The following is a 24,702-nucleotide window of genomic DNA, read 5'->3' as shown; positions in this document are numbered from 1 at the left end:
AGTGTAAATAGTGTGTGAGCAGGGTATATGTAGAGTGTGAATAGTGTGTGAGCAGGGTAAATGTAGAGTGTGAGTAGTGTGTGAGCAGGGTAAATGTAGAGTGTGAATAGTGTGTGAGCAGGGTATATGTAGAGTGTAAATAGTGTGTGAGCAGGGTATATGTAGAGTGTGAATAGTGTGTGAGCAGGGTATATGTAGAGTGTAAGTAGTGTGTGAGCAGGGTATATGTAGAGTGTGAGTAGTGTGTGAGCAGGGTATATGTAGAGTGTGAGTAGTGTGTGAGCAGGGTATATGTAGAGTGTGAGTAGTGTGTGAATAGTATGTGAGCAGAGTATATGTAGAGTGTGAGTAGTGTGTGAGCAGGGTATATGTAGAGTGTGAGTATTGTGTGAGCAGGGTATATGTAGAGTGTGAGTAGTGTGTGAGCAGGGTATATGTAGAGTGTGAGTAGTGTGTGAGCAGGGTATATGTAGAGTATGAGTAGTGTGTGAGCAGGGTATATGTAGAGTGTGAATAGTGTGTGAGCAGGGTATATGTAGTGTGTGAGTAGTGTGTGAGCAGGGTATATGTAGAGTGTGAGTAGTGTGTGAATAGTGTGTGAGCAGGGTATATGTAGAGTGTGAGTAGTGTGTGAGCAGGGTATATGTAGTGTGTGAGTAGTGTGTGACCAGGGTATATGTAGGGTGTGAATAGTGTGTGAGCAGGGTAAATGTAGAGTGTGAGTAGTGTGTGAGCAGGGTATATGTAGTGTGTGAGTAGTGTGTGAGCAGGGTAAATGTAGAGTGTGAATAGTGTGTGAGCAGGGTATATGTAGAGTGTGAATAGTGTGTGAGCAGGGTAAATGTAGAGTGTGAATAGTGTGTGAGCAGGGTAAATGTAGAGTGTGAATAGTGTGTGAGCAGGGTATATGTAGTGTGTGAGTAGTGTGTGAGCAGGGTATATGTAGAGTGAGTAGTGTGTGAATAGTGTGTGAGCAGGGTATATGTAGAGTGTGAGTAGTGTGTGAGCAGGGTATATGTAGTGTGTGAGTAGTGTGTGAGCAGGGTATATGTAGAGTGTGAGTAGTGTGTGAGCAGGGTATATGTAGAGTGTGAGTAGTGTGTGAGCAGGGTATATGTAAAGTGTGAGTAGTGTGTGAGCAGGGTATATGTAGAGTGTGAATAGTGTGTGAGCAGGGTATATGTAGAGTGTGAATAGTGTGTGAGCAGGGTATATGTACAGTGTGAATAGTGTGTGAGCAGGGTATATGTAGAGTGTGAATAGTGTGTGAGCAGGGTATATGTAGAGTGTGAATAGTGTGTGAGCAGGGTATATGTAGAGTGTGAATAGTGTGTGAGCAGGGTATATGTAGAGTGTGAATAGTGTGTGAGCAGGGTATATGTAGAGTGTGAATAGTGTGTGAGCAGGGTATATGTAGAGTGTGAATAGTGTGTGAGCAGGGTATATGTAGAGTGTGAGTAGTGTGTGAGCAGGGTATATGTAGAGTGTGAATAGTGTGTGAGCAGGGTAAATGTAGAGTGTAAGTAGTGTGTGAGCAGGGTATATGTAGTGTGTGAGTAGTGTGTGAGCAGGGTAAATGTAGAGTGTGAATAGTGTGTGAGCAGGGTAAATGTAGAGTGTGAGTAGTGTGTGAGCAGGGTATATGTAGAGTGTGAGTATTGTGTGAGCAGGGTATATGTAGAGTGTGAGTAGTGTGTGAGCAGGGTATATGTAGAGTGTGAGTATTGTGTGAGTAGTGTGTGAGCAGGGTATATGTAGAGTGTGAGTATTGTGTGAGTAGTGTGTGAGCAGGGTATATGTAGAGTGTGAATAGTGTGTGAGCAGGGTATATGTATAGTGTGAGTATTGTGTGAGCAGGGTATATGTAGAGTGTGAGTAGTGTGTGAGCAGGGTATATGTAGAGTGTGAATAGTGTGTGAGCAGGGTATATGTAGAGTGTGAGTAGTGTGTGAGCAGGGTATATGTAGAGTGTGAGTATTGTGTGAGTAGTGTGTGAGCAGGGTATATGTAGAGTGTGAATAGTGTGTAAGCAGGGTATATGTAGAGTGTGAGGATTGTGTGAGCAGGGTATATGTAGAGTGTGAGTATTGTGTGAGCAGGGTATATGTAGAGTGTGAGTAGTGTGTGAGCAGGGTATATGTAGAGTGTGAGTAGTGTGTGAGCAGGGTATATGTAGAGTGTGAGTAGTGTGTGAGCAGGGTATATGTAGTGTGTGAGCAGGGTATATGTAGAGTGTGAGTAGTGTGTGAGCAGGGTACATGTAAAGTGTGAGTAGTGTGTGAGCAGGGTATATGTAGAGTGTGAGTATTGTGTGAGCAGGGTATATGTAGAGTGTGAGTAGTGTGTGAGCAGGGTATATGTAGAGTGTGAGTAGTGTGTGAGCAGGGTATATGTAGTGTGTGAGCAGCGTGTGAGCAGGGTATATGTAGAGTGTGAGTAGTGTGTGAGCAGGGTATATGTAGTGTGTGAGTAGTGTGTGAGCAGGGTATATGTAGTGTGTGAGTAGTGTGTGAGCAGGGTATATGTAGAGTGTGAGTAGTGTGTGAGCAGGGTATATGTAGAGTGTGAGTAGTGTGTGAACAGGGTATATGTAGAGTGTGAGTAGTGTGTGAGCAGGGTATATGTAGAGTGTGAGTAGTGTGTGAGCAGCGTATATGTAGAGTGTGAATAGTGTGTGAGCAGGGTATATGTAGAGTGTGAATAGTGTGTGAGCACGGTATATGTAGAGTGTGAGTAGTGTGTGAGCAGGGTAAATGTAGAGTGTGAGTAGTGTGTGAGCAGGGTAAATGTAGAGTGTGAATAGTGTGTGAGCAGGGTAAATGTAGAGTGTGAATAGTGTGTGAGCAGGGTATATGTAGAGTGTAAATAGTGTGTGAGCAGGGTATATGTAGAGTGTGAATAGTGTGTGAGCAGGGTAAATGTAGAGTGTGAGTAGTGTGTGAGCAGGGTAAATGTAGAGTGTGAATAGTGTGTGAGCAGGGTATATGTAGAGTGTAAATAGTGTGTGAGCAGGGTATATGTAGAGTGTGAATAGTGTGTGAGCAGGGTATATGTAGAGTGTAAGTAGTGTGTGAGCAGGGTATATGTAGAGTGTGAGTAGTGTGTGAGCAGGGTATATGTAGAGTGTGAGTAGTGTGTGAGCAGGGTATATGTAGAGTGTGAGTAGTGTGTGAATAGTATGTGAGCAGAGTATATGTAGAGTGTGAGTAGTGTGTGAGCAGGGTATATGTAGAGTGTGAGTATTGTGTGAGCAGGGTATATGTAGAGTGTGAGTAGTGTGTGAGCAGGGTATATGTAGAGTGTGAGTAGTGTGTGAGCAGGGTATATGTAGAGTATGAGTAGTGTGTGAGCAGGGTATATGTAGAGTGTGAATAGTGTGTGAGCAGGGTATATGTAGTGTGTGAGTAGTGTGTGAGCAGGGTATATGTAGAGTGTGAGTAGTGTGTGAATAGTGTGTGAGCAGGGTATATGTAGAGTGTGAGTAGTGTGTGAGCAGGGTATATGTAGTGTGTGAGTAGTGTGTGACCAGGGTATATGTAGGGTGTGAATAGTGTGTGAGCAGGGTAAATGTAGAGTGTGAGTAGTGTGTGAGCAGGGTATATGTAGTGTGTGAGTAGTGTGTGAGCAGGGTAAATGTAGAGTGTGAATAGTGTGTGAGCAGGGTATATGTAGAGTGTGAATAGTGTGTGAGCAGGGTAAATGTAGAGTGTGAATAGTGTGTGAGCAGGGTAAATGTAGAGTGTGAATAGTGTGTGAGCAGGGTATATGTAGTGTGTGAGTAGTGTGTGAGCAGGGTATATGTAGAGTGAGTAGTGTGTGAATAGTGTGTGAGCAGGGTATATGTAGAGTGTGAGTAGTGTGTGAGCAGGGTATATGTAGTGTGTGAGTAGTGTGTGAGCAGGGTATATGTAGAGTGTGAGTAGTGTGTGAGCAGGGTATATGTAGAGTGTGAGTAGTGTGTGAGCAGGGTATATGTAAAGTGTGAGTAGTGTGTGAGCAGGGTATATGTAGAGTGTGAATAGTGTGTGAGCAGGGTATATGTACAGTGTGAATAGTGTGTGAGCAGGGTATATGTAGAGTGTGAATAGTGTGTGATCAGGGTATATGTAGAGTGTGAATAGTGTGTGAGCAGGGTATATGTAGAGTGTGAATAGTGTGTGAGCAGGGTATATGTAGAGTGTGAATAGTGTGTGAGCAGGGTATATGTAGAGTGTGAATAGTGTGTGAGCAGGGTATATGTAGAGTGTGAATAGTGTGTGAGCAGGGTATATGTAGAGTGTGAATAGTGTGTGAGCAGGGTATATGTAGAGTGTGAGTAGTGTGTGAGCAGGGTATATGTAGAGTGTGAATAGTGTGTGAGCAGGGTAAATGTAGAGTGTAAGTAGTGTGTGAGCAGGGTATATGTAGTGTGTGAGTAGTGTGTGAGCAGGGTAAATGTAGAGTGTGAATAGTGTGTGAGCAGGGTATATGTAGAGTGTGAATAGTGTGTGAGCAGGGTAAATGTAGAGTGTGAATAGTGTGTGAGCAGGGTATATGTAGAGTGTGAATAGTGTGTGAGCAGGGTATATGTAGAGTGTGAATAGTGTGTGAGCAGGGTATATGTAGTGTGTGAGTAGTGTGTGAGCAGGGTATATGTAGAGTGTGAGTAGTGTGTGAGCAGGGTATATGTAGAGTGTGAGTAGTGTGTGAGCAGGGTAAATGTAGAGTGTGAATAGTGTGTGAGCAGGGTATATGTAGAGTGTGAATAGTGTGTGAGCAGGGTAAATGTAGAGTGTGAGTAGTGTGTGAGCAGGGTATATGTAGTGTGTGAGTAGTGTGTGAGCAGGGTAAATGTAGAGTGTGAATAGTGTGTGAGCAGGGTATATGTAGAGTGTGAATAGTGTGTGAGCAGGGTAAATGTAGAGTGTGAATAGTGTGTGAGCAGGGTATATGTAGAGTGTGAATAGTGTGTGAGCAGGGTATATGTAGTGTGTGAGTAGTGTGTGAGCAGGGTATATGTAGAGTGAGTAGTGTGTGAATAGTGTGTGAGCAGGGTATATGTAGAGTGTGAGTAGTGTGTGAGCAGGGTATATGTAGTGTGTGAGTAGTGTGTGAGCAGGGTATATGTAGTGTGTGAGTAGTGTGTGAGCAGGGTATATGTAGAGTGTGAGTAGTGTGTGAGCAGGGTATATGTAGAGTGTGAGTAGTGTGTGAGCAGGGTATATGTAAAGTGTGAGTAGTGTGTGAGCAGGGTATATGTAGAGTGTGAATAGTGTGTGAGCAGGGTATATGTAGAGTGTGAATAGTGTGTGAGCAGGGTATATGTAGAGTGTGAATAGTGTGTGAGCAGGGTATATGTAGAGTGTGAATAGTGTGTGAGCAGGGTATATGTAGAGTGTGAATAGTGTGTGAGCAGGGTATATGTAGAGTGTGAATAGTGTGTGAGCAGGGTATATGTAGAGTGTGAATAGTGTGTGAGCAGGGTATATGTAGAGTGTGAGTAGTGTGTGAGCAGGGTATATGTAGAGTGTGAATAGTGTGTGAGCAGGGTAAATGTAGAGTGTGAGTAGTGTGTGAGCAGGGTATATGTAGTGTGTGAGTAGTGTGTGAGCAGGGTAAATGTAGAGTGTGAATAGTGTGTGAGCAGGGTATATGTAGAGTGTGAATAGTGTGTGAGCAGGGTAAATGTAGAGTGTGAGTAGTGTGTGAGCAGGGTAAATGTAGAGTGTGAATAGTGTGTGAGCAGGGTATATGTACAGTGTAAATAGTGTGTGAGCAGGGTATATGTAGAGTATGAGTAGTGTGTGAGCAGGGTATATGTAGAGTGTGAATAGTGTGTGAGCAGGGTATATGTAGTGTGTGAGTAGTGTGTGAGCAGGGTATATGTAGAGTGTGAGTATTGTGTGAATAGTGTGTGAGCAGGGTATATGTAGAGTGTAAGTAGTGTGTGAGCAGGGTATATGTAGAGTGTGAGTAGTGTGTGAGCAGGGTATATGTAGAGTGTGAGTAGTGTGTGAGCAGGGTATATGTAGAGTGTGAGTAGTGTGTGAATAGTATGTGAGCAGAGTATATGTAGAGTGTGAGTAGTGTGTGAGCAGGGTATATGTAGAGTGTGAGTATTGTGTAAGCAGGGTATATGTAGAGTGTGAGTAGTGTGTGAGCAGGGTATATGTAGAGTGTGAGTAGTGTGTGAGCAGGGTATATGTAGAGTGTGAGTAGTGTGTGAGCAGGGTATATGTAGAGTATGAGTAGTGTGTGAGCAGGGTATATGTAGAGTGTGAATAGTGTGTGAGCAGGGTATATGTAGTGTGTGAGTAGTGTGTGAGCAGGGTATATGTAGAGTGTGAGTAGTGTGTGAATAGTGTGTGAGCAGGGTATATGTAGAGTGTGAGTAGTGTGTGAGCAGGGTATATGTAGTGTGTGAGTAGTGTGTGACCAGGGTATATGTAGAGTGTGAGTAGTGTGTGAATAGTGTGTGAGCAGGGTATATGTAGAGTGTGAGTAGTGTGTGAGCAGGGTATATGTAGAGTGTGAGTAGTGTGTGAGCAGGGTATATGTAGAGTGTGAATAGTGTGTGAGCAGGGTATATGTAGAGTGTGAATAGTGTGTGAGCAGGGTATATGTAGAGTGTGAATAGTGTGTGAGCAGGGTATATGTAGAGTGTGAATAGTGTGTGAGCAGGGTATATGTAGAGTGTGAATAGTGTGTGAGCAGGGTATATGTAGAGTGTGAGTAGTGTGTGAGCAGGGTATATGTAGAGTGTGAATAGTGTGTGAGCAGGGTAAATGTAGAGTGTGAGTAGTGTGTGAGCAGGGTATATGTAGTGTGTGAGTAGTGTGTGAGCAGGGTAAATGTAGAGTGTGAATAGTGTGTGAGCAGGGTATATGTAGAGTGTGAATAGTGTGTGAGCAGGGTAAATGTAGAGTGTGAATAGTGTGTGAGCAGGGTAAATGTAGAGTGTGAATAGTGTGTGAGCAGGGTATATGTAGTGTGTGAGTAGTGTGTGAGCAGGGTATATGTAGAGTGAGTAGTGTGTGAATAGTGTGTGAGCAGGGTATATGTAGAGTGTGAGTAGTGTGTGAGCAGGGTATATGTAGTGTGTGAGTAGTGTGTGAGCAGGGTATATGTAGAGTGTGAGTAGTGTGTGAGCAGGGTATATGTAGAGTGTGAGTAGTGTGTGAGCAGGGTATATGTAAAGTGTGAGTAGTGTGTGAGCAGGGTATATGTAGAGTGTGAATAGTGTGTGAGCAGGGTATATGTACAGTGTGAATAGTGTGTGAGCAGGGTATATGTAGAGTGTGAATAGTGTGTGATCAGGGTATATGTAGAGTGTGAATAGTGTGTGAGCAGGGTATATGTAGAGTGTGAATAGTGTGTGAGCAGGGTATATGTAGAGTGTGAATAGTGTGTGAGCAGGGTATATGTAGAGTGTGAATAGTGTGTGAGCAGGGTATATGTAGAGTGTGAATAGTGTGTGAGCAGGGTATATGTAGAGTGTGAATAGTGTGTGAGCAGGGTATATGTAGAGTGTGAGTAGTGTGTGAGCAGGGTATATGTAGAGTGTGAATAGTGTGTGAGCAGGGTAAATGTAGAGTGTAAGTAGTGTGTGAGCAGGGTATATGTAGTGTGTGAGTAGTGTGTGAGCAGGGTAAATGTAGAGTGTGAATAGTGTGTGAGCAGGGTATATGTAGAGTGTGAATAGTGTGTGAGCAGGGTAAATGTAGAGTGTGAATAGTGTGTGAGCAGGGTATATGTAGAGTGTGAATAGTGTGTGAGCAGGGTATATGTAGAGTGTGAATAGTGTGTGAGCAGGGTATATGTAGTGTGTGAGTAGTGTGTGAGCAGGGTATATGTAGAGTGTGAGTAGTGTGTGAGCAGGGTATATGTAGAGTGTGAGTAGTGTGTGAGCAGGGTAAATGTAGAGTGTGAATAGTGTGTGAGCAGGGTATATGTAGAGTGTGAATAGTGTGTGAGCAGGGTAAATGTAGAGTGTGAGTAGTGTGTGAGCAGGGTATATGTAGTGTGTGAGTAGTGTGTGAGCAGGGTAAATGTAGAGTGTGAATAGTGTGTGAGCAGGGTATATGTAGAGTGTGAATAGTGTGTGAGCAGGGTAAATGTAGAGTGTGAATAGTGTGTGAGCAGGGTATATGTAGAGTGTGAATAGTGTGTGAGCAGGGTATATGTAGTGTGTGAGTAGTGTGTGAGCAGGGTATATGTAGAGTGAGTAGTGTGTGAATAGTGTGTGAGCAGGGTATATGTAGAGTGTGAGTAGTGTGTGAGCAGGGTATATGTAGTGTGTGAGTAGTGTGTGAGCAGGGTATATGTAGTGTGTGAGTAGTGTGTGAGCAGGGTATATGTAGAGTGTGAGTAGTGTGTGAGCAGGGTATATGTAGAGTGTGAGTAGTGTGTGAGCAGGGTATATGTAAAGTGTGAGTAGTGTGTGAGCAGGGTATATGTAGAGTGTGAATAGTGTGTGAGCAGGGTATATGTAGAGTGTGAATAGTGTGTGAGCAGGGTATATGTAGAGTGTGAATAGTGTGTGAGCAGGGTATATGTAGAGTGTGAATAGTGTGTGAGCAGGGTATATGTAGAGTGTGAATAGTGTGTGAGCAGGGTATATGTAGAGTGTGAATAGTGTGTGAGCAGGGTATATGTAGAGTGTGAATAGTGTGTGAGCAGGGTATATGTAGAGTGTGAGTAGTGTGTGAGCAGGGTATATGTAGAGTGTGAATAGTGTGTGAGCAGGGTAAATGTAGAGTGTGAGTAGTGTGTGAGCAGGGTATATGTAGTGTGTGAGTAGTGTGTGAGCAGGGTAAATGTAGAGTGTGAATAGTGTGTGAGCAGGGTATATGTAGAGTGTGAATAGTGTGTGAGCAGGGTAAATGTAGAGTGTGAGTAGTGTGTGAGCAGGGTAAATGTAGAGTGTGAATAGTGTGTGAGCAGGGTATATGTACAGTGTAAATAGTGTGTGAGCAGGGTATATGTAGAGTATGAGTAGTGTGTGAGCAGGGTATATGTAGAGTGTGAATAGTGTGTGAGCAGGGTATATGTAGTGTGTGAGTAGTGTGTGAGCAGGGTATATGTAGAGTGTGAGTATTGTGTGAATAGTGTGTGAGCAGGGTATATGTAGAGTGTAAGTAGTGTGTGAGCAGGGTATATGTAGAGTGTGAGTAGTGTGTGAGCAGGGTATATGTAGAGTGTGAGTAGTGTGTGAGCAGGGTATATGTAGAGTGTGAGTAGTGTGTGAATAGTATGTGAGCAGAGTATATGTAGAGTGTGAGTAGTGTGTGAGCAGGGTATATGTAGAGTGTGAGTATTGTGTAAGCAGGGTATATGTAGAGTGTGAGTAGTGTGTGAGCAGGGTATATGTAGAGTGTGAGTAGTGTGTGAGCAGGGTATATGTAGAGTGTGAGTAGTGTGTGAGCAGGGTATATGTAGAGTATGAGTAGTGTGTGAGCAGGGTATATGTAGAGTGTGAATAGTGTGTGAGCAGGGTATATGTAGTGTGTGAGTAGTGTGTGAGCAGGGTATATGTAGAGTGTGAGTAGTGTGTGAATAGTGTGTGAGCAGGGTATATGTAGAGTGTGAGTAGTGTGTGAGCAGGGTATATGTAGTGTGTGAGTAGTGTGTGACCAGGGTATATGTAGAGTGTGAGTAGTGTGTGAAGTGTGTGAGCAGGGTATATGTAGAGTGTGAGTAGTGTGTGAGCAGGGTATATGTAGAGTGTGAGTAGTGTGTGAGCAGGGTATATGTAGAGTGTGAATAGTGTGTGAGCAGGGTATATGTAGAGTGTGAATAGTGTGTGAGCAGGGTATATGTAGAGTGTGAATAGTGTGTGAGCAGGGTATATGTAGAGTGTGAATAGTGTGTGAGCAGGGTATATGTAGAGTGTGAATAGTGTGTGAGCAGGGTATATGTAGAGTGTGAGTAGTGTGTGAGCAGGGTATATGTAGAGTGTGAATAGTGTGTGAGCAGGGTAAATGTAGAGTGTGAGTAGTGTGTGAGCAGGGTATATGTAGTGTGTGAGTAGTGTGTGAGCAGGGTAAATGTAGAGTGTGAATAGTGTGTGAGCAGGGTATATGTAGAGTGTGAATAGTGTGTGAGCAGGGTAAATGTAGAGTGTGAATAGTGTGTGAGCAGGGTAAATGTAGAGTGTGAATAGTGTGTGAGCAGGGTATATGTAGTGTGTGAGTAGTGTGTGAGCAGGGTATATGTAGAGTGAGTAGTGTGTGAATATTGTGTGAGCAGGGTATATGTAGAGTGTGAGTAGTGTGTGAGCAGGGTATATGTAGTGTGTGAGTAGTGTGTGAGCAGGGTATATGTAGAGTGTGAGTAGTGTGTGAGCAGGGTATATGTAGAGTGTGAGTAGTGTGTGAGCAGGGTATATGTAAAGTGTGAGTAGTGTGTGAGCAGGGTATATGTAAAGTGTGAGTAGTGTGTGAGCAGGGTATATGTAGAGTGTGAATAGTGTGTGAGCAGGGTATATGTAGAGTGTGAATAGTGTGTGAGCAGGGTATATGTAGTGTGTGAGTAGTGTGTGAGCAGGGTAAATGTAGAGTGTGAATAGTGTGTGAGCAGGGTATATGTAGAGTGTGAATAGTGTGTGAGCAGGGTATATGTAGTGTGTGAGTAGTGTGTGAGCAGGGTATATGTAGAGTGTGAGTAGTGTGTGAGCAGGGTAAATGTAGAGTGTGAATAGTGTGTGAGCAGGGTATATGTAGAGTGTGAATAGTGTGTGAGCAGGGTATATGTAGTGTGTGAGTAGTGTGTGAGCAGGGTATATGTAGAGTGTGAGTAGTGTGTGAGCAGGGTATATGTAGAGTGTGAGTAGTGTGTGAGCAGGGTAAATGTAGAGTGTGAATAGTGTGTGAGCAGGGTATATGTAGAGTGTGAATAGTGTGTGAGCAGGGTAAATGTAGAGTGTGAGTAGTGTGTGAGCAGGGTATATGTAGTGTGTGAGTAGTGTGTGAGCAGGGTAAATGTAGAGTGTGAATAGTGTGTGAGCAGGGTATATGTAGAGTGTGAATAGTGTGTGAGCAGGGTAAATGTAGAGTGTGAATAGTGTGTGAGCAGGGTATATGTAGAGTGTGAATAGTGTGTGAGCAGGGTATATGTAGTGTGTGAGTAGTGTGTGAGCAGGGTATATGTAGAGTGAGTAGTGTGTGAATAGTGTGTGAGCAGGGTATATGTAGAGTGTGAGTAGTGTGTGAGCAGGGTATATGTAGTGTGTGAGTAGTGTGTGAGCAGGGTATTTGTAGAGTGTGAGTAGTGTGTGAGCAGGGTATATGTAGAGTGTGAGTAGTGTGTGAGCAGGGTATATGTAAAGTGTGAGTAGTGTGTGAGCAGGGTATATGTAAAGTGTGAGTAGTGTGTGAGCAGGGTATATGTAGAGTGTGAATAGTGTGTGAGCAGGGTATATGTAGAGTGTGAATAGTGTGTGAGCAGGGTATATGTAGAGTGTGAATAGTGTGTGAGCAGGGTATATGTAGAGTGTGAATAGTGTGTGAGCAGGGTATATGTAGAGTGTGAATAGTGTGTGAGCAGGGTATATGTAGAGTGTGAATAGTGTGTGAGCAGGGTATATGTAGAGTGTGAATAGTGTGTGAGCAGGGTATATGTAGAGTGTGAGTAGTGTGTGAGCAGGGTATATGTAGAGTGTGAATAGTGTGTGAGCAGGGTAAATGTAGAGTGTGAGTAGTGTGTGAGCAGGGTATATGTAGTGTGTGAGTAGTGTGTGAGCAGGGTAAATGTAGAGTGTGAATAGTGTGTGAGCAGGGTATATGTAGAGTGTGAATAGTGTGTGAGCAGGGTAAATGTAGAGTGTGAATAGTGTGTGAGCAGGGTATATGTAGAGTGTGAATAGTGTGTGAGCAGGGTATATGTAGTGTGTGAGTAGTGTGTGAGCAGGGTATATGTAGAGTGTGAGTAGTGTGTGAGCAGGGTAAATGTAGAGTGTGAATAGTGTGTGAGCAGGGTATATGTAGAGTGTGAATAGTGTGTGAGCAGGGTATATGTAGTGTGTGAGTAGTGTGTGAGCAGGGTAAATGTAGAGTGTGAGTAGTGTGTGAGCAGGGTAAATGTAGAGTGTGAATAGTGTGTGAGCAGGGTAAATGTAGAGTGTGAGTAGTGTGTGAGCAGGGTAAATGTAGAGTGTGAGTAGTGTGTGAGCAGGGTAAATGTAGAGTGTGAGTAGTGTGTGAGCAGGGTAAATGTAGAGTGTGAATAGTGTGTGAGCAGGGTATATGTAGAGTGTGAGTAGTGTGTGAGCAGGGTAAATGTAGAGTGTGAATAGTGTGTGAGCAGGGTAAATGTAGAGTGTGAGTAGTGTGTGAGCAGGTTAAATGTAGAGTGTGAATAGTGTGTGAGCAGGGTATATGTAGAGTGTGAATAGTGTGTGAGCAGGGTATATCTTCTCAATATTATTAACTCCTCACTATCGTTAGGTCATGTCCCTAAATCCCTCAAGTTAGCAGTTATTAAGCCCCTCATTAAAAAACCTAATATGGATCCAAACACGCTATCGATTTACAGACCAATTTCAAATCTCCCATTTTTGTCTAAGATTTTAGAAAAGATTGTCGCTGCCCAGTTATGTAACCACTTGCAGGAGAACATTATCTTTGAAGAGTTTCAGTCAGGTTTTAGGCCCCATCATAGCACAGAAACTGCTCTAGTTAAAATCACTAATGACCTGTTTTTAGCTTCAGACCAAGGCTACATCTCCCTATTAGTTTTACTAGATCTTAGTGCTGCGTTCGACACTATAGATCATGATCTTCTCCTCGATCGCTTACAGAATTACATCGGTATTCAGGGACAGGCATTAAGCTGGTTTAAATCCTACCTGTCCAATCGTTACCATTTCGTAGATTTAAATGGAGAGCTATCCAGGATAATGCTAGTAAATTATGGCGTGCCACAAGGATCAGTTTTAGGACCCCTGCTTTTTACAATATACATGCTTCCATTAGGAAATATTATTAGAAGGCATGGAATTAGCTTCCATTGTTATGCTGATGATACCCAGCTATATATTTCATCCAAACCAGGCGATACAGCTCAATTAGCTCGCATAACTGAGTGTGTTGAAGAAATAAGAGATTGGATGACCCATAACTTTCTGCTATTAAATTCTAATAAAACTGAGATTTTGCTCATCGGCCCAAAAAATAGTACACAGAAGCTCCAGCATCTCAGCCTGCATTTAGACGGTTGTTCTGTAACTACTAGTTCAACGGTAAAAGACCTGGGAGTTATTTTAGACAGCAACTTATCTTTTAAAAATCACATCAATCAAGTTACAAAAACAGCCTTCTTTCACCTTAGAAATATTTCTAAGCTAAGAAATATGTTATCTATATCTGATGCAGAGAAGCTCGTCCATGCGTTTATGACCTCTAGAATAGACTTCTGTAATGCATTACTCGGTGGATGTCCTGCATCATTAATAAACAAGCTTCAGTTAGTTCAGAATGCCGCAGCAAGAGTTCTTACTAGGTCAAGAAAATACGATCATATAACCCCAATCTTATCGTCCCTACATTGGCTTCCTATTAAGTTTCGAATAGACTACAAACTACTGCTACTCACTTATAAAGCACTAAATGGTTTGGCTCCCATGTATCTATCCAGTCTTTTAACACGCTACAATCCGCCACGCTCCCTGAGATCTCAAAACTCTGGGCTTCTAGTAGTTCCTAGAATAGCAAAGTCCACTAAAGGCGGTAGAGCATTTTCACATTTAGCTCCTAAACTCTGGAATAGTCTTCCTGACAGTGTTCGGGGTTCAGATACACTCTCCCAGTTTAAGTGTAGATTAAAAACATATCTTTTTAGCAAAGCCTACACATAACACACATCACACACATCACATCATAACCTTGTGCTCCAGAACATCTGATCACATGCACATTATCAACTTGTGCTGTTAATATCATGAACAGCAGCTACGCTAATTCCTCTCCACTGCTTCTCTTTCTCTCCCCATCCCGAGGCATCCTGAGGTTTGGCCAGCTCCAGTCACGTCCCACCTCGTGAAGATTATGGACCTATGGATGATCATGGAGAAGTAGATGCCGAGTGTTTAAAGGCCCTGGCATGGAGAAGCTGATGCTGGATCTATGATGATCACAAATTGTTCTGTATTGTTGAAAGATTTATGACCAAACTCTTGATGTCACCCATATGAGGATGGGTTCCCCTTTGAGTCTGGTTCCTCTCAAGGTTTCTTCCTCATATCATCTAAGGGAGTTTTTCCTTGCCACTTTCGCCACGGCTTGCTCATCTGGACAAACGCACACCATTCACCTTCACTGTTGTTTTCTGTAAAGCTGCTTTGAGACAATGTCTGTTGTGAAAAGCGCTATACAAATAAACTTGACTTGACTTGATATGTAGAGTGTGAGTAGTGTGTGAGCAGGGTATATGTAGAGTGTGAGTAGTGTGTGAGCAGGGTATATGTAGTGTGTGAATAGTGTGTGAGCAGGGTATATGTAGAGTGTGAATAGTGTGTGAGCAGGGTATATGTAGAGTGTGAGTAGTGTGTGAGCAGGGTATATGTAGAGTGTGAGTAGTGTGTGAGCAGGGTATATGTAGAGTGTGAGTAGTGTGTGAGCAGGGTATATGTAGAGTGTGAGTAGTGTGTGAGCAGGGTATATGTAGTGTGTGAGTAGTGTGTGAGCAGGGTATATGTAGAGTGTGAGTAGTGTGTGAGCAGGGTATATGTAGTGTGTGAGTAGCGTGTGAGCAGGGTATATGTAGAGTGTGAGTAGCGTGTGAGCAGGGTATATGTAGAGTGTGAGTAGTGTGTGAGCAGGGTATATGTAGAGTGTGAGTAGTGTGTGAGCAGGGTATATGTAGAGTGTGAGTAGTGTGTGAGCAGGGTATATGTAAAGTGTGAGTAGTGTGTGAGCAGGGTATATGTAGAGTGTGAGTAGTGTGTGAGCAGGGTATATGTAGTGTGTGAATAGAGTGTGAGCAGGGTATATGTAGAGTGTGAGTAGTGTGTGAGCAGGGTATATGTAAAGTGTGAGTAGTGTGTGAGCAGGGTATATGTAGAGTGTGAGTAGTGTGTAAGCATGGTATATGTAGAGTGTGAGTAGTGTGTGAGCAGGGTATATGTAGAGTGAGTAGAGTGTGAGTAGTGTGTGAGCAGGGTATATGTAGAGTGAGTAGTGTGTGAGTAGTGTGTGAGCAGGGTATATGTAGAGTGAGTAGTGTGTGAGCAGGGTATATGTAGAGTGAGTAGTGTGTAAGTAGTGTGTGAGCAGGGTATATGTAGAGTGAGTAGTGTGTGAGTAGTGTGTGAGCAGGGTATATGTAAAGAGAGTAGAGTGTGAGTAGTGTGTGAGCAGGGTATATGTAGAGTGAGTAGTGTGTGAGTAGTGTGTGAGCAGGGTATATGTAGAGTGAGTAGTGTGTGAGTAGTGTGTGAGCAGGGTATATGTAGAGTGAGTAGAGTGTGAGTAGTGTGTGAGCAGGGTATATGTAGAGTGAGTAGTGTGTGAGTAGTGTGTGAGCAGGGTATATGTAGAGTGAGTAGTGTGTGAGTAGTGTGTGAGCAGGGTATATGTAGAGTGAGTAGAGTGTGAGCAGGGTATATGTAGTGTGTGAATAGAGTGTGAGCAGGGTATATGTAGAGTGTGAGTAGTGTGTGAGCAGGGTATATGTAAAGTGTGAGTAGTGTGTGAGCAGGGTATATGTAGAGTGTGAGTAGTGTGTAAGCATGGTATATGTAGAGTGTGAGTAGTGTGTGAGCAGGGTATATGTAGAGTGAGTAGAGTGTGAGTAGTGTGTGAGCAGGGTATATGTAGAGTGAGTAGTGTGTGAGTAGTGTGTGAGCAGGGTATATGTAGAGTGAGTAGTGTGTGAGCAGGGTATATGTAGAGTGAGTAGTGTGTAAGTAGTGTGTGAGCAGGGTATATGTAGAGTGAGTAGTGTGTGAGTAGTGTGTGAGCAGGGTATATGTAAAGAGAGTAGAGTGTGAGTAGTGTGTGAGCAGGGTATATGTAGAGTGAGTAGTGTGTGAGTAGTGTGTGAGCAGGGTATATGTAGAGTGAGTAGTGTGTGAGTAGTGTGTGAGCAGGGTATATGTAGAGTGAGTAGAGTGTGAGTAGTGTGTGAGCAGGGTATATGTAGAGTGAGTAGTGTGTGAGTAGTGTGTGAGCAGGGTATATGTAGAGTGAGTAGTGTGTGAGTAGTGTGTGAGCAGGGTATATGTAGAGTGAGTAGAGTGTGAGCAGGGTATATGTAGAGTGAGTAGAGTGTGAGTAGTGTGTGAGCAGGGTATATGTAGAGTGAGTAGTGTGTGAGTAGTGTGTGAGCAGGGTATATGTAGAGTGAGTAGAGTGTGAGTAGTGTGTGAGCAGGGTATATGTATAGTGTGAGTAGTGTGTGAGCAGGGTATATGTAGAGTGTGAGCAGTGTGTGAGCAGGGTATATGTAGAGTGTGAGCAGTGTGTGAGCAGGGTATATGTAGAGTGTGAGTAGTGTGTGAGCAGGGTATATGTATAGTGTGAGTAGTGTGTGAGCAGGGTATATGTAGAGTGAGTAGAGTGTGAGTAGTGTGTGAGCAGGGTATATGTAGAGTGAGTAGAGTGTGAGTAGTGTGTGAGCAGGGTATATGTATAGTGTGAGTAGTGTGTGAGCAGGGTATATGTAGAGTGTGAGCAGTGTGTGAGCAGGGTATATGTAGAGTGTGAGCAGTGTGTCAGTATTGTGTTAGCAGAGCATCAGCATTTAGCATGTTTATTTTTAGCTAATCGTACACAGTTTGATGAAACAGCAGGGGTGGAAATGAAGACACTCGCACCAATTAACATCTCTGCTGACAGCGAAAGTCAAGTGCACTTTAAAGAAGCAAAGAGAAACAGACGCAATGTTCCAGCGTGATGCGTTTATCGGGAATGATGTTGATTAGATGCCAATCATTCAGATGAATTCCATCTCAGCAGATTGTCTCTGCAGCAGCGGTCTGAAGCTTTTGGAAAGACAGGATGGAGATGAGTAAGTGCTTGGCGTAATGGCATTCAGGTACATGTTAATCATATTACGAATAAACAGTGATCGGAGGAATACTGCAAACCAAGTAAACATACGTCTTGATGAAGTATAAAATGAAGCATGAAATAGCACGGCCTAATGAAATGTTATTAAAGTGGTGGGCACCGTAATAAAAATTCTAGTTCACACAGTGACCTGAATACAGGATGGCAATTTAGTGCAGCGTGCAGATGGAGTGAGTCAGAACATCATTTAGGAACAATGGGGGAAAAGAAATAATAGGTCTCACCTGAAAGCAAAAATTAGAGTCAAATGTTCAATTTGGATATAAATAAAAGTGTCGTTGAGCTGGAATCGGGCCAGTCCGCTATTACAGTGTGTTCCATTTTTAAAGCTAATATTTCTGTATGAATCTCTTTCTCATGACTTCAGAATTATAGTATATTTCATTGATATTTCTGGCATTTGGCAGACGCCCTCATACAGAGCCCTACACTTATTTCATTTCTACAATGAGCAGTTAAGAGGTAAGTGCCTTGCTCAGGGTCTTGCTGGTGCCAGTATTTGAACTCACAACCTTCTGAACATTAGTTCTTATCGTATCCCTACACATCTCTCTGATCTTCCCTTTAGCTACTGCTCGCAACTGCAGAGTAAACAAGGACAATCAACTGGCCTTTTCTCACATGTTGTTAATGTTACACGCTCTTGTCGAGTTATTCTCCGTCACTTCATTTGGTCCAGGGCTTCTGGTTTCCTTAAACCCCAGACCTGCTGATCAGTAACCCAGAGCCTTAACCACCGAGCTACTGCTGCGTATTACCCTGTACAGAAGCTGGTATAAGACTGGTAGTTTACAATAATTGGGTGGGGTGGTAGCTCATGGGTAAGGTGCTGGGTTACTAATTGGCAGGTCAGGGGTTCAAACCCTGGTATGGCTCTTGGACCCGTAACCCTTTGTGCTCATGGCTGACCCTGTGCTCTGACCTCTGCTTTTGAGTAAGTTGGAATATGCAAAGGAAGAATTTCACTGTGCTGTAATGTATATGTGACAAATAAAGACTTTGCTCTTCTTCTTTAATATCTGGGATATTCATCAGTCCCCAAATAATATCTGGAGATTATTTAAGGGTTTTGTATTTTTTTTCTGTTTACAGAGGGTCATGGGAGTTAATAGGCATTGTTTGCTTTAGTAATATGAAATGTTAGAGAGCAGGTGAGTAAAGATGTGTGGGAAGAGTTTTACTGAGTATAAAGCAGGCAAACAAATTCAATAACAGTAAGTCATAACCCAGGGACGAGCAGATGGAAAGTGCAAACCAGAAAATAATAGTAATAATAAAAACTAAACAGAAAGACACATTAGAATGGAAGGTTCAGTAAATCAGATTTACATTTACAGCCTTCGACAGAAGCCTTTATCAAGCGCGACTGAGCAGTTGAGGGTTAAGATCCTTGCTCAGGGGCCCTTGGCAGCTCAGAGATGCTGGGATTTTAACCTGTGACCTTTTGGACCATCCAGAGTCCAATGCCTACATCACTAAATCACTGAGCTACCAAACCCCAGATGTAGAACTACTGTGAGGTGTGATTGCACTCAGATGTGTAATTAGTACCCATATGGGGATTATCAATCAGAAGAATGTAAACATGACAGAGATTATTGATGTGGAGTCAACAGCAGCCATGTTTAGAGACCATGGTGTGTTCTGGGAAGCTGATTTAGAGGCTTCTCAGAGGCTGCTGAAACCTGACATTAACATTAATTATCGGACAAAAGTATCAGTACACCTGATTCTCCAACCATATGTGGCTCTTTCTCAAACTGTTAGCACAAACCTGTTCCAACATGACGATGCCCCTGTGCAAAAAGCCGGCTCCAAAAAGATCTGCTTTCCATGGAAATGTTGGAGTGGAAGATCTTGTGCTATGGAGCTTCAACCCTATCGAACATGAATGAATGTGAACACTGACTGCAGCCCAGGCCTCCTCACCTCACCTACATCAGTACCGGACTTCACTAACACCCTTGTGCTGAATGAATCTCCACAGAACTCTAGTAGAACATCTTGTGGATGAAAAAAGTAAACGTGGAATGGAATGTTTAAATAAGCACATACCAATCTTATAGTCAGGTGTCCACTTTTGGGGACTTTTGTCTACACAGTGTGGCTGAATATAAACTTCTACTACACAGTTTTCTTCTTCTTGATGTTATTTTTGTCTTGTAATAAGTACAGACACAAGACATGCAGCTTTCACGAGAAAAAGGTTTTATAACATCATGGAGAGCGTTTACTTCGCAAGGGAACCATTAATAAAAATTTCTTTGAATAGCAAGCGTGTGTGTGTGTGTGTGTGTGCGTGTGTGTGCGTGTGTGTGTGTGTGTGTGTTTAAGGATGTGTTCAGTTACTAGCTGGGTGATTGCCAGTAATAGAGAGTGAGTGTTCTGGAATTGGTGCCCAAGTTGGAGATGTTTGGAGGCCTTGGTGGCTGCTGGGGTTCAGAGTAACGTCAGAATAATTCATTTTATTCCTTTTTACGTTCACACACCTTAATATCATCCACTTATTTACTTCTAATGTCATCGCAGGGACGTCATGTGACCTGGGCATTAATGTCGAGCCTACATTTTGACAGTGCAAAGTAAAGCACCTCACTCTGCTGGAAGGCGTGTGTGTGTGTGTGTGTGTGTGTGTGTGTTTGCTCTTACCTCATTTGCATAAACCCAGTGTGAGTCCTTGGATGCGAGGTTTGTCTCGACAGCCTGAGGAGAGACAAACAGCGACAGAGAGAAGAAGAGAACGAACATTTAATATTAAATCATTTAGTTGTCACACAGTTGCTGGGAGGCAACACAAATATGCATAAATACAAACATTTACACACACACACACACACACACACACACACACACACACACACACACACACACACACACACATACACACACACACACACACACAGGAGAATACTTTACATCTACACTGTAAAGAATCTACACTGGTGTGTACTGTGTGTGTGTGTGTGTGTGTGTGTGTGTGTGTGTGTGTGTGTGTGTGTGTGTGTGTGTGTGTGTGTGTGTGTGTGTGCATTTATCATTTATCTCATTCTCATCCAGCTGCAGGTCACATAGATTTCTGTCCACGTGTGTGAACCCTCTACAGATTCCCACAACCAAGACACGTACAGAGTGTCTCAAACCTTCATGAAAAACTTCACAGAGAACCTGCACAGAGAACCTACACAGAGAACCTGCACGGCGAACCAACAGAGAGAACCTGCATGGAGAACCTGCACCACGCTGCCTGTCTGCCGTTTTTTCACATTCTCAGACTCACAAGCAGGTGTGAAGAATTTTCTTTCCAGAATTCAAAACACAGCAGCTTCGTAGAACAGAGCACCCGAAAAGCCAGAACGTTCATCTCACCCTGGCCTTCAGGGTTGCTAATTACAGCAAGTGGTGCTGATGAGCTTCACACGGCTTATCTTCTTAACTACTTCATACCACAGTGCGATCAAATTCTCTATTCTGATTGGTCAGAAGTTTGCACTATTGTGCAGCTGAAAATCACAGGTGTGAATTATAGTTCTCATTGAAATACATATCACACACACACACACACACACACACACACACACACACACACACACACACACATACACCCCTTCTGTCAGAGAGACCCACAACCCCCAACCTCCCCATGCACACCCAACCTGTTCTTTTCGCAAGAAAGCACTATTTGTATTTTTAAGTATTTTTAAATACATATGTGCGTATTTATTTATATATATTATATTTAATTTATTTTATTTTTCACTTATTATTATTACATTTATATGATTTTTTTGGAAAAAATATCTAATTATATAAAAATTATCTAATTATATTGTACCTTATCAAATCGCATGCTATCTTTTTGTATCGTATTGTTTTGTTTTGTTTCGTATTGTATCTTATATCATATCGTATCGTATCTTTTCGTATGATTTTGTTTCGTCTCGTATCATCACACTATATCGTCTTATAGTATCATATCGTATCTTATTGTATTTTATTGTACCATATATTATCTTTTTATATCATATTATTCTGTTTCGTATTGTATCTTATATCTTATCGTATCATATACCATGGTATCTTATTGTATCATATCATATTGTTTCGTACCGTATCTTATCATATTTTAATAACCACATCACAGCATTTAAGTGTTCACCAGTCCCCGCCCATGTCCCCACCCCTGTCCCCGCCCCCACCACTGTCCCCGCCCCTTTCCCACCCCTGTCCTTTATGTGTCGGTTCATTCACAGGCGTTTTCACTTTGTGTACCCAACATGTTTGTTTGTGCTTCGTATTCCCAAAAGAACTTCCAGTTCACTGTTTATACTCATGTTTCACGGGTACCTGGTTTTCTGATCACGTTTCTTTTTTATTGTTGTGTTTTCTGCTAATCGCCCCAACACAGCCTGCTTTTATTCCATTAAGTTTCCCTGATTGTTTTATTAACCTACAGAGGTCTGGGACCTTTTTTTAGACTTTGCAGATGTTTTGTGAAACAAAACTCTAAATCCAGCAGCCCACTGTGTGATTTCAGCCTCGATTTGTTTATCTGTGACAAATGTTGTCAAAAGATTGCTATAATCTGAGGCTAAAATCTGTAGTCTTTGATCGGAGGTTTGTTCACCGATAGCCGATGCGATCAATGAATGGCCTTTGCGATCATTTCTTTCCTCTGATGAAATTCTGCCAGTGTCAGAAGACTTCAGACTCTTTCATGCAGCGTGCAATGACTTCAAATTTCTCTCAAGGAAACTTCAAACACCCTCAAGGAAACGAGTCAAGTGGACAGAACAGCAAGACGAGAAACGTATTGAATGATGGAGGGAAAAGAAGTGTGATGATGATGTTTTTATAATCATGGCATGGTGTGAATAAAATGTATTGTTTTTGTTTGCTGCTAGCAACCGTTATTCGTTGGAGATCGTGTTTTATTACAGTCAAGCAACAATCGCAAAGGACGATTAAATGCACAGCGTGAGCTCAGCATTAGAAGTCAAAGCGTTCCTACTGGTCACTTCTACCTCTGTAGGACTTTACACATGGATGTCATACATGTTTACATTACACACTGATATTTTATATATATGCATTTGCATTAAGCCTTTCTTGCATTTTTGCATTACTACTACTTCTTTCAGCTGCAAAACCTCCTACCTTTTAAGTTTTTTTTGCACTACTGTAAATGTGTAAATTATAATGTGTGCCTTGTCTTCTCTTTAAGTCCTTGATCATGTATTTCAGAGATGCTGAGAGGAGTTGCAGAATGGTGTAAAACGTTGTTTCCTGTTCACATGCCAATAAACGCTTGTACCTTTATTGTTACTATAGTAACAGACCATTCAGATGGATGTGTCCAGGGGCTTTTAGATACACTGTAAGAGTGTGATGGGGAAGTGCAGTGGGGTGTAAACATCCTGGATACGAGCAGCAGACATGAGTGGAATTTAAGTGTCAGACATTGTTAACTGTGTAAACGTGTGTGTAGAGTGTAAAAAATTACCACACATAAAGTGGAAGTACATATGGATATAAAAAGAAGGATGAAGGTAGAACTTCATCTGATAATCTTTTCCTAGAACTGGTTCAGTGTAGTGTCCCAGCACAATCAGGAGCTGTTCCACAATGTGGTGCTGAATGAATATTTTACTAAACAAGCTCTGCTGCAGAAGGTCACAGAGAGGATCTTGTTTATTGTATAGAATAATCAGTTTATTAGGTGTTCTCTTGTCCAGGACCACCTTAAAACCATCAGTTCAAAAGACCAAGTTCCAGCCAACCTTTTTTAAACTGCTTGTTGAGGATTTTTTTTTACATCTCCAGCTATGAAGCTTGCAGCTAAGGGAAGTACCATCTGCTCATCTTTCTGCTGTACATAGCTTCTGAGTTGACCTTTCAGTCCAGCATGTTGTTTATGATAGATGGTCTTTGTCATTGTTAATTAGTTCAACGTTCTGATGATAACTGCTTGTAGCCCAGCACCTTTTCCCTGGTCTTGGTGGCACTCAGGAGCAAACAGTTATTCCCTCACCACTCTAAAACACTGTTGACCAGTTTGCTGTACTCATCTTCCTAGCGATTCCCTGATGCACCTAAACAATACAGAGCATTTAGAACATTTCTGAAGGTGTCAGAGTTCTACCTTAAACCCTAGTTAACTTTCTGTACACTGTTTCATGTCCTTCAACGTTCCTAAATCTCAGCTTCTCCAGCTGTTTCTAACCAGAACAGCAGTGGCAAATAGAGGGGGTTGAGATAAGATGAGTTAAGATTGCTGTTGGTTGATAGAGGTTAATTGGAGAAGGTGCACGTCTTCTGAACAAGGCTGTGGAATAGGAAGTGGTGAAATAGTCACTGGTTGTAAAATGAGCAGGGGTCAAATGTCATAGAATCCAGGGTGGGAAAGAATATTTAATCTGGCATGGGGTGGATCGGGTGGAAGTGGTGGAAGGGTAGTAAAGTAAACATAATGAAGAATAAATTCAGCTTATTAGCTCTTTCTAGACTGCTCTCCACAGGTTGTGAGCACCACCTCCCATGCATTGTTTTGTTAGAGCCTGATCTCCAGATTCATCCTGTAGCTTTCTTTTTCCTTCCTCATTCTCACCTCTAATTCTCTTCCTTTAGAATCTGTTTATTGTTTTTCTTTCTAAAAGCTCTTTTTTAATGTTTAGTGGTTTCTTTAGGTCCTTGGTGATCGAGGCTTAGAGAAAATGCACCATCCTGACTGGAACTTAAGTCTTAGTACAGAATTCTAGTCTCTTGTCCATCACGGTGTTAATCTCTGCCCCAGCTGATTCATATAACACTTCCCATTCCAGGGTCTCGAAGCATATCTGAAGAGTTTCCTCTGTCTCTTGTGGCCATCTCTCTATGGTCTTCATTGTTAGAGAATTCTTTCAGATAGCAGGCTTGTGTGTATGGGTGTCAACAGAACCAGGTAGTTTTGGGCTCTTACCAATAGGGGCAGATCAGATAAAGTGTGTGAAGTTAGATGAAGTTTGGAGGCTCATAAAAGCCAAATATTTGACATCACACATAGCTTTTGCATCAGCTTCTGGCAGGATTTGAGCAATAGAAACAATGGTGGCCATTAATTTGCTCAGCAGATGATAATAAAAGCATAAGCCAACAGCCGATGTTTGAGCTATAGTGATGTCCCTGGTTCCACTGTCTGTTCAGCTTTTATTCCACAATTCACTCCAGCATCTCCATCCTCCCTCACTGTCTGAAAGTCCAAGATAGAAGCATTAATGCCTGGAATATCCTCAGCCGTGTCTCAGTAAAACACTGCACTCCCGACACTCCATCTATTTTCAAGAGACCAAATGTTTCCCAAGATGACGGAGCAAATAAAGAGCTTGAATCAAAGCTTGTGTAGGATCTCAGCAGGCCTCAGGAATACTCACATATATTCAGTAGAATTGCACAAAGCTTCAGAGATCCAGCAGCTGATCATATTATATTTAAATTTTTCTTCCTTCTTCCTTCATTAAAATGTCCTTCCTCCTTTTGGTACTTACTTACGTCCTTATCCTTTTATACCTTCTTTCAGTTCATTCATTCCTTCCTTCCATCCTTTTTTTGCAAAAAGTTCATCCTTCTTCCTTCCTTCTTGCCTTTTTCATCCATCTTTCACTTTCTTCTTTACCCTTTCTGT

The 24,702-nt window shown here is 42.4% G+C and overlaps 1 protein-coding gene across 2 annotated transcripts in view; it reads right to left on the bottom strand.

Moving 5' to 3' along the window:
* Positions 1–24,702, bottom strand: part of grid1a (glutamate receptor, ionotropic, delta 1a) — a 278,456-nt gene that overhangs the window by 63,949 nt on the left and 189,805 nt on the right. For both annotated transcript variants that reach the window (XM_083544591.1, XM_083544592.1), the window contains exon 5: positions 19,695–19,748. In XM_083544591.1, coding sequence (XP_083400717.1) covers positions 19,695–19,748 — 54 coding nt within the window. The remainder of the gene's footprint in view (positions 1–19,694; positions 19,749–24,702) is intronic.

Source organism: Silurus aristotelis (genome assembly GCF_946808225.1).
Source record: "Silurus aristotelis genome assembly, chromosome: 6".
Classification (NCBI taxonomy): Eukaryota; Metazoa; Chordata; class Actinopteri; order Siluriformes; family Siluridae; genus Silurus; species Silurus aristotelis.
The sequence above is the reverse complement of the archived record's forward strand: the minus strand, read 5'-3'. Positions and strand labels throughout refer to the sequence as shown.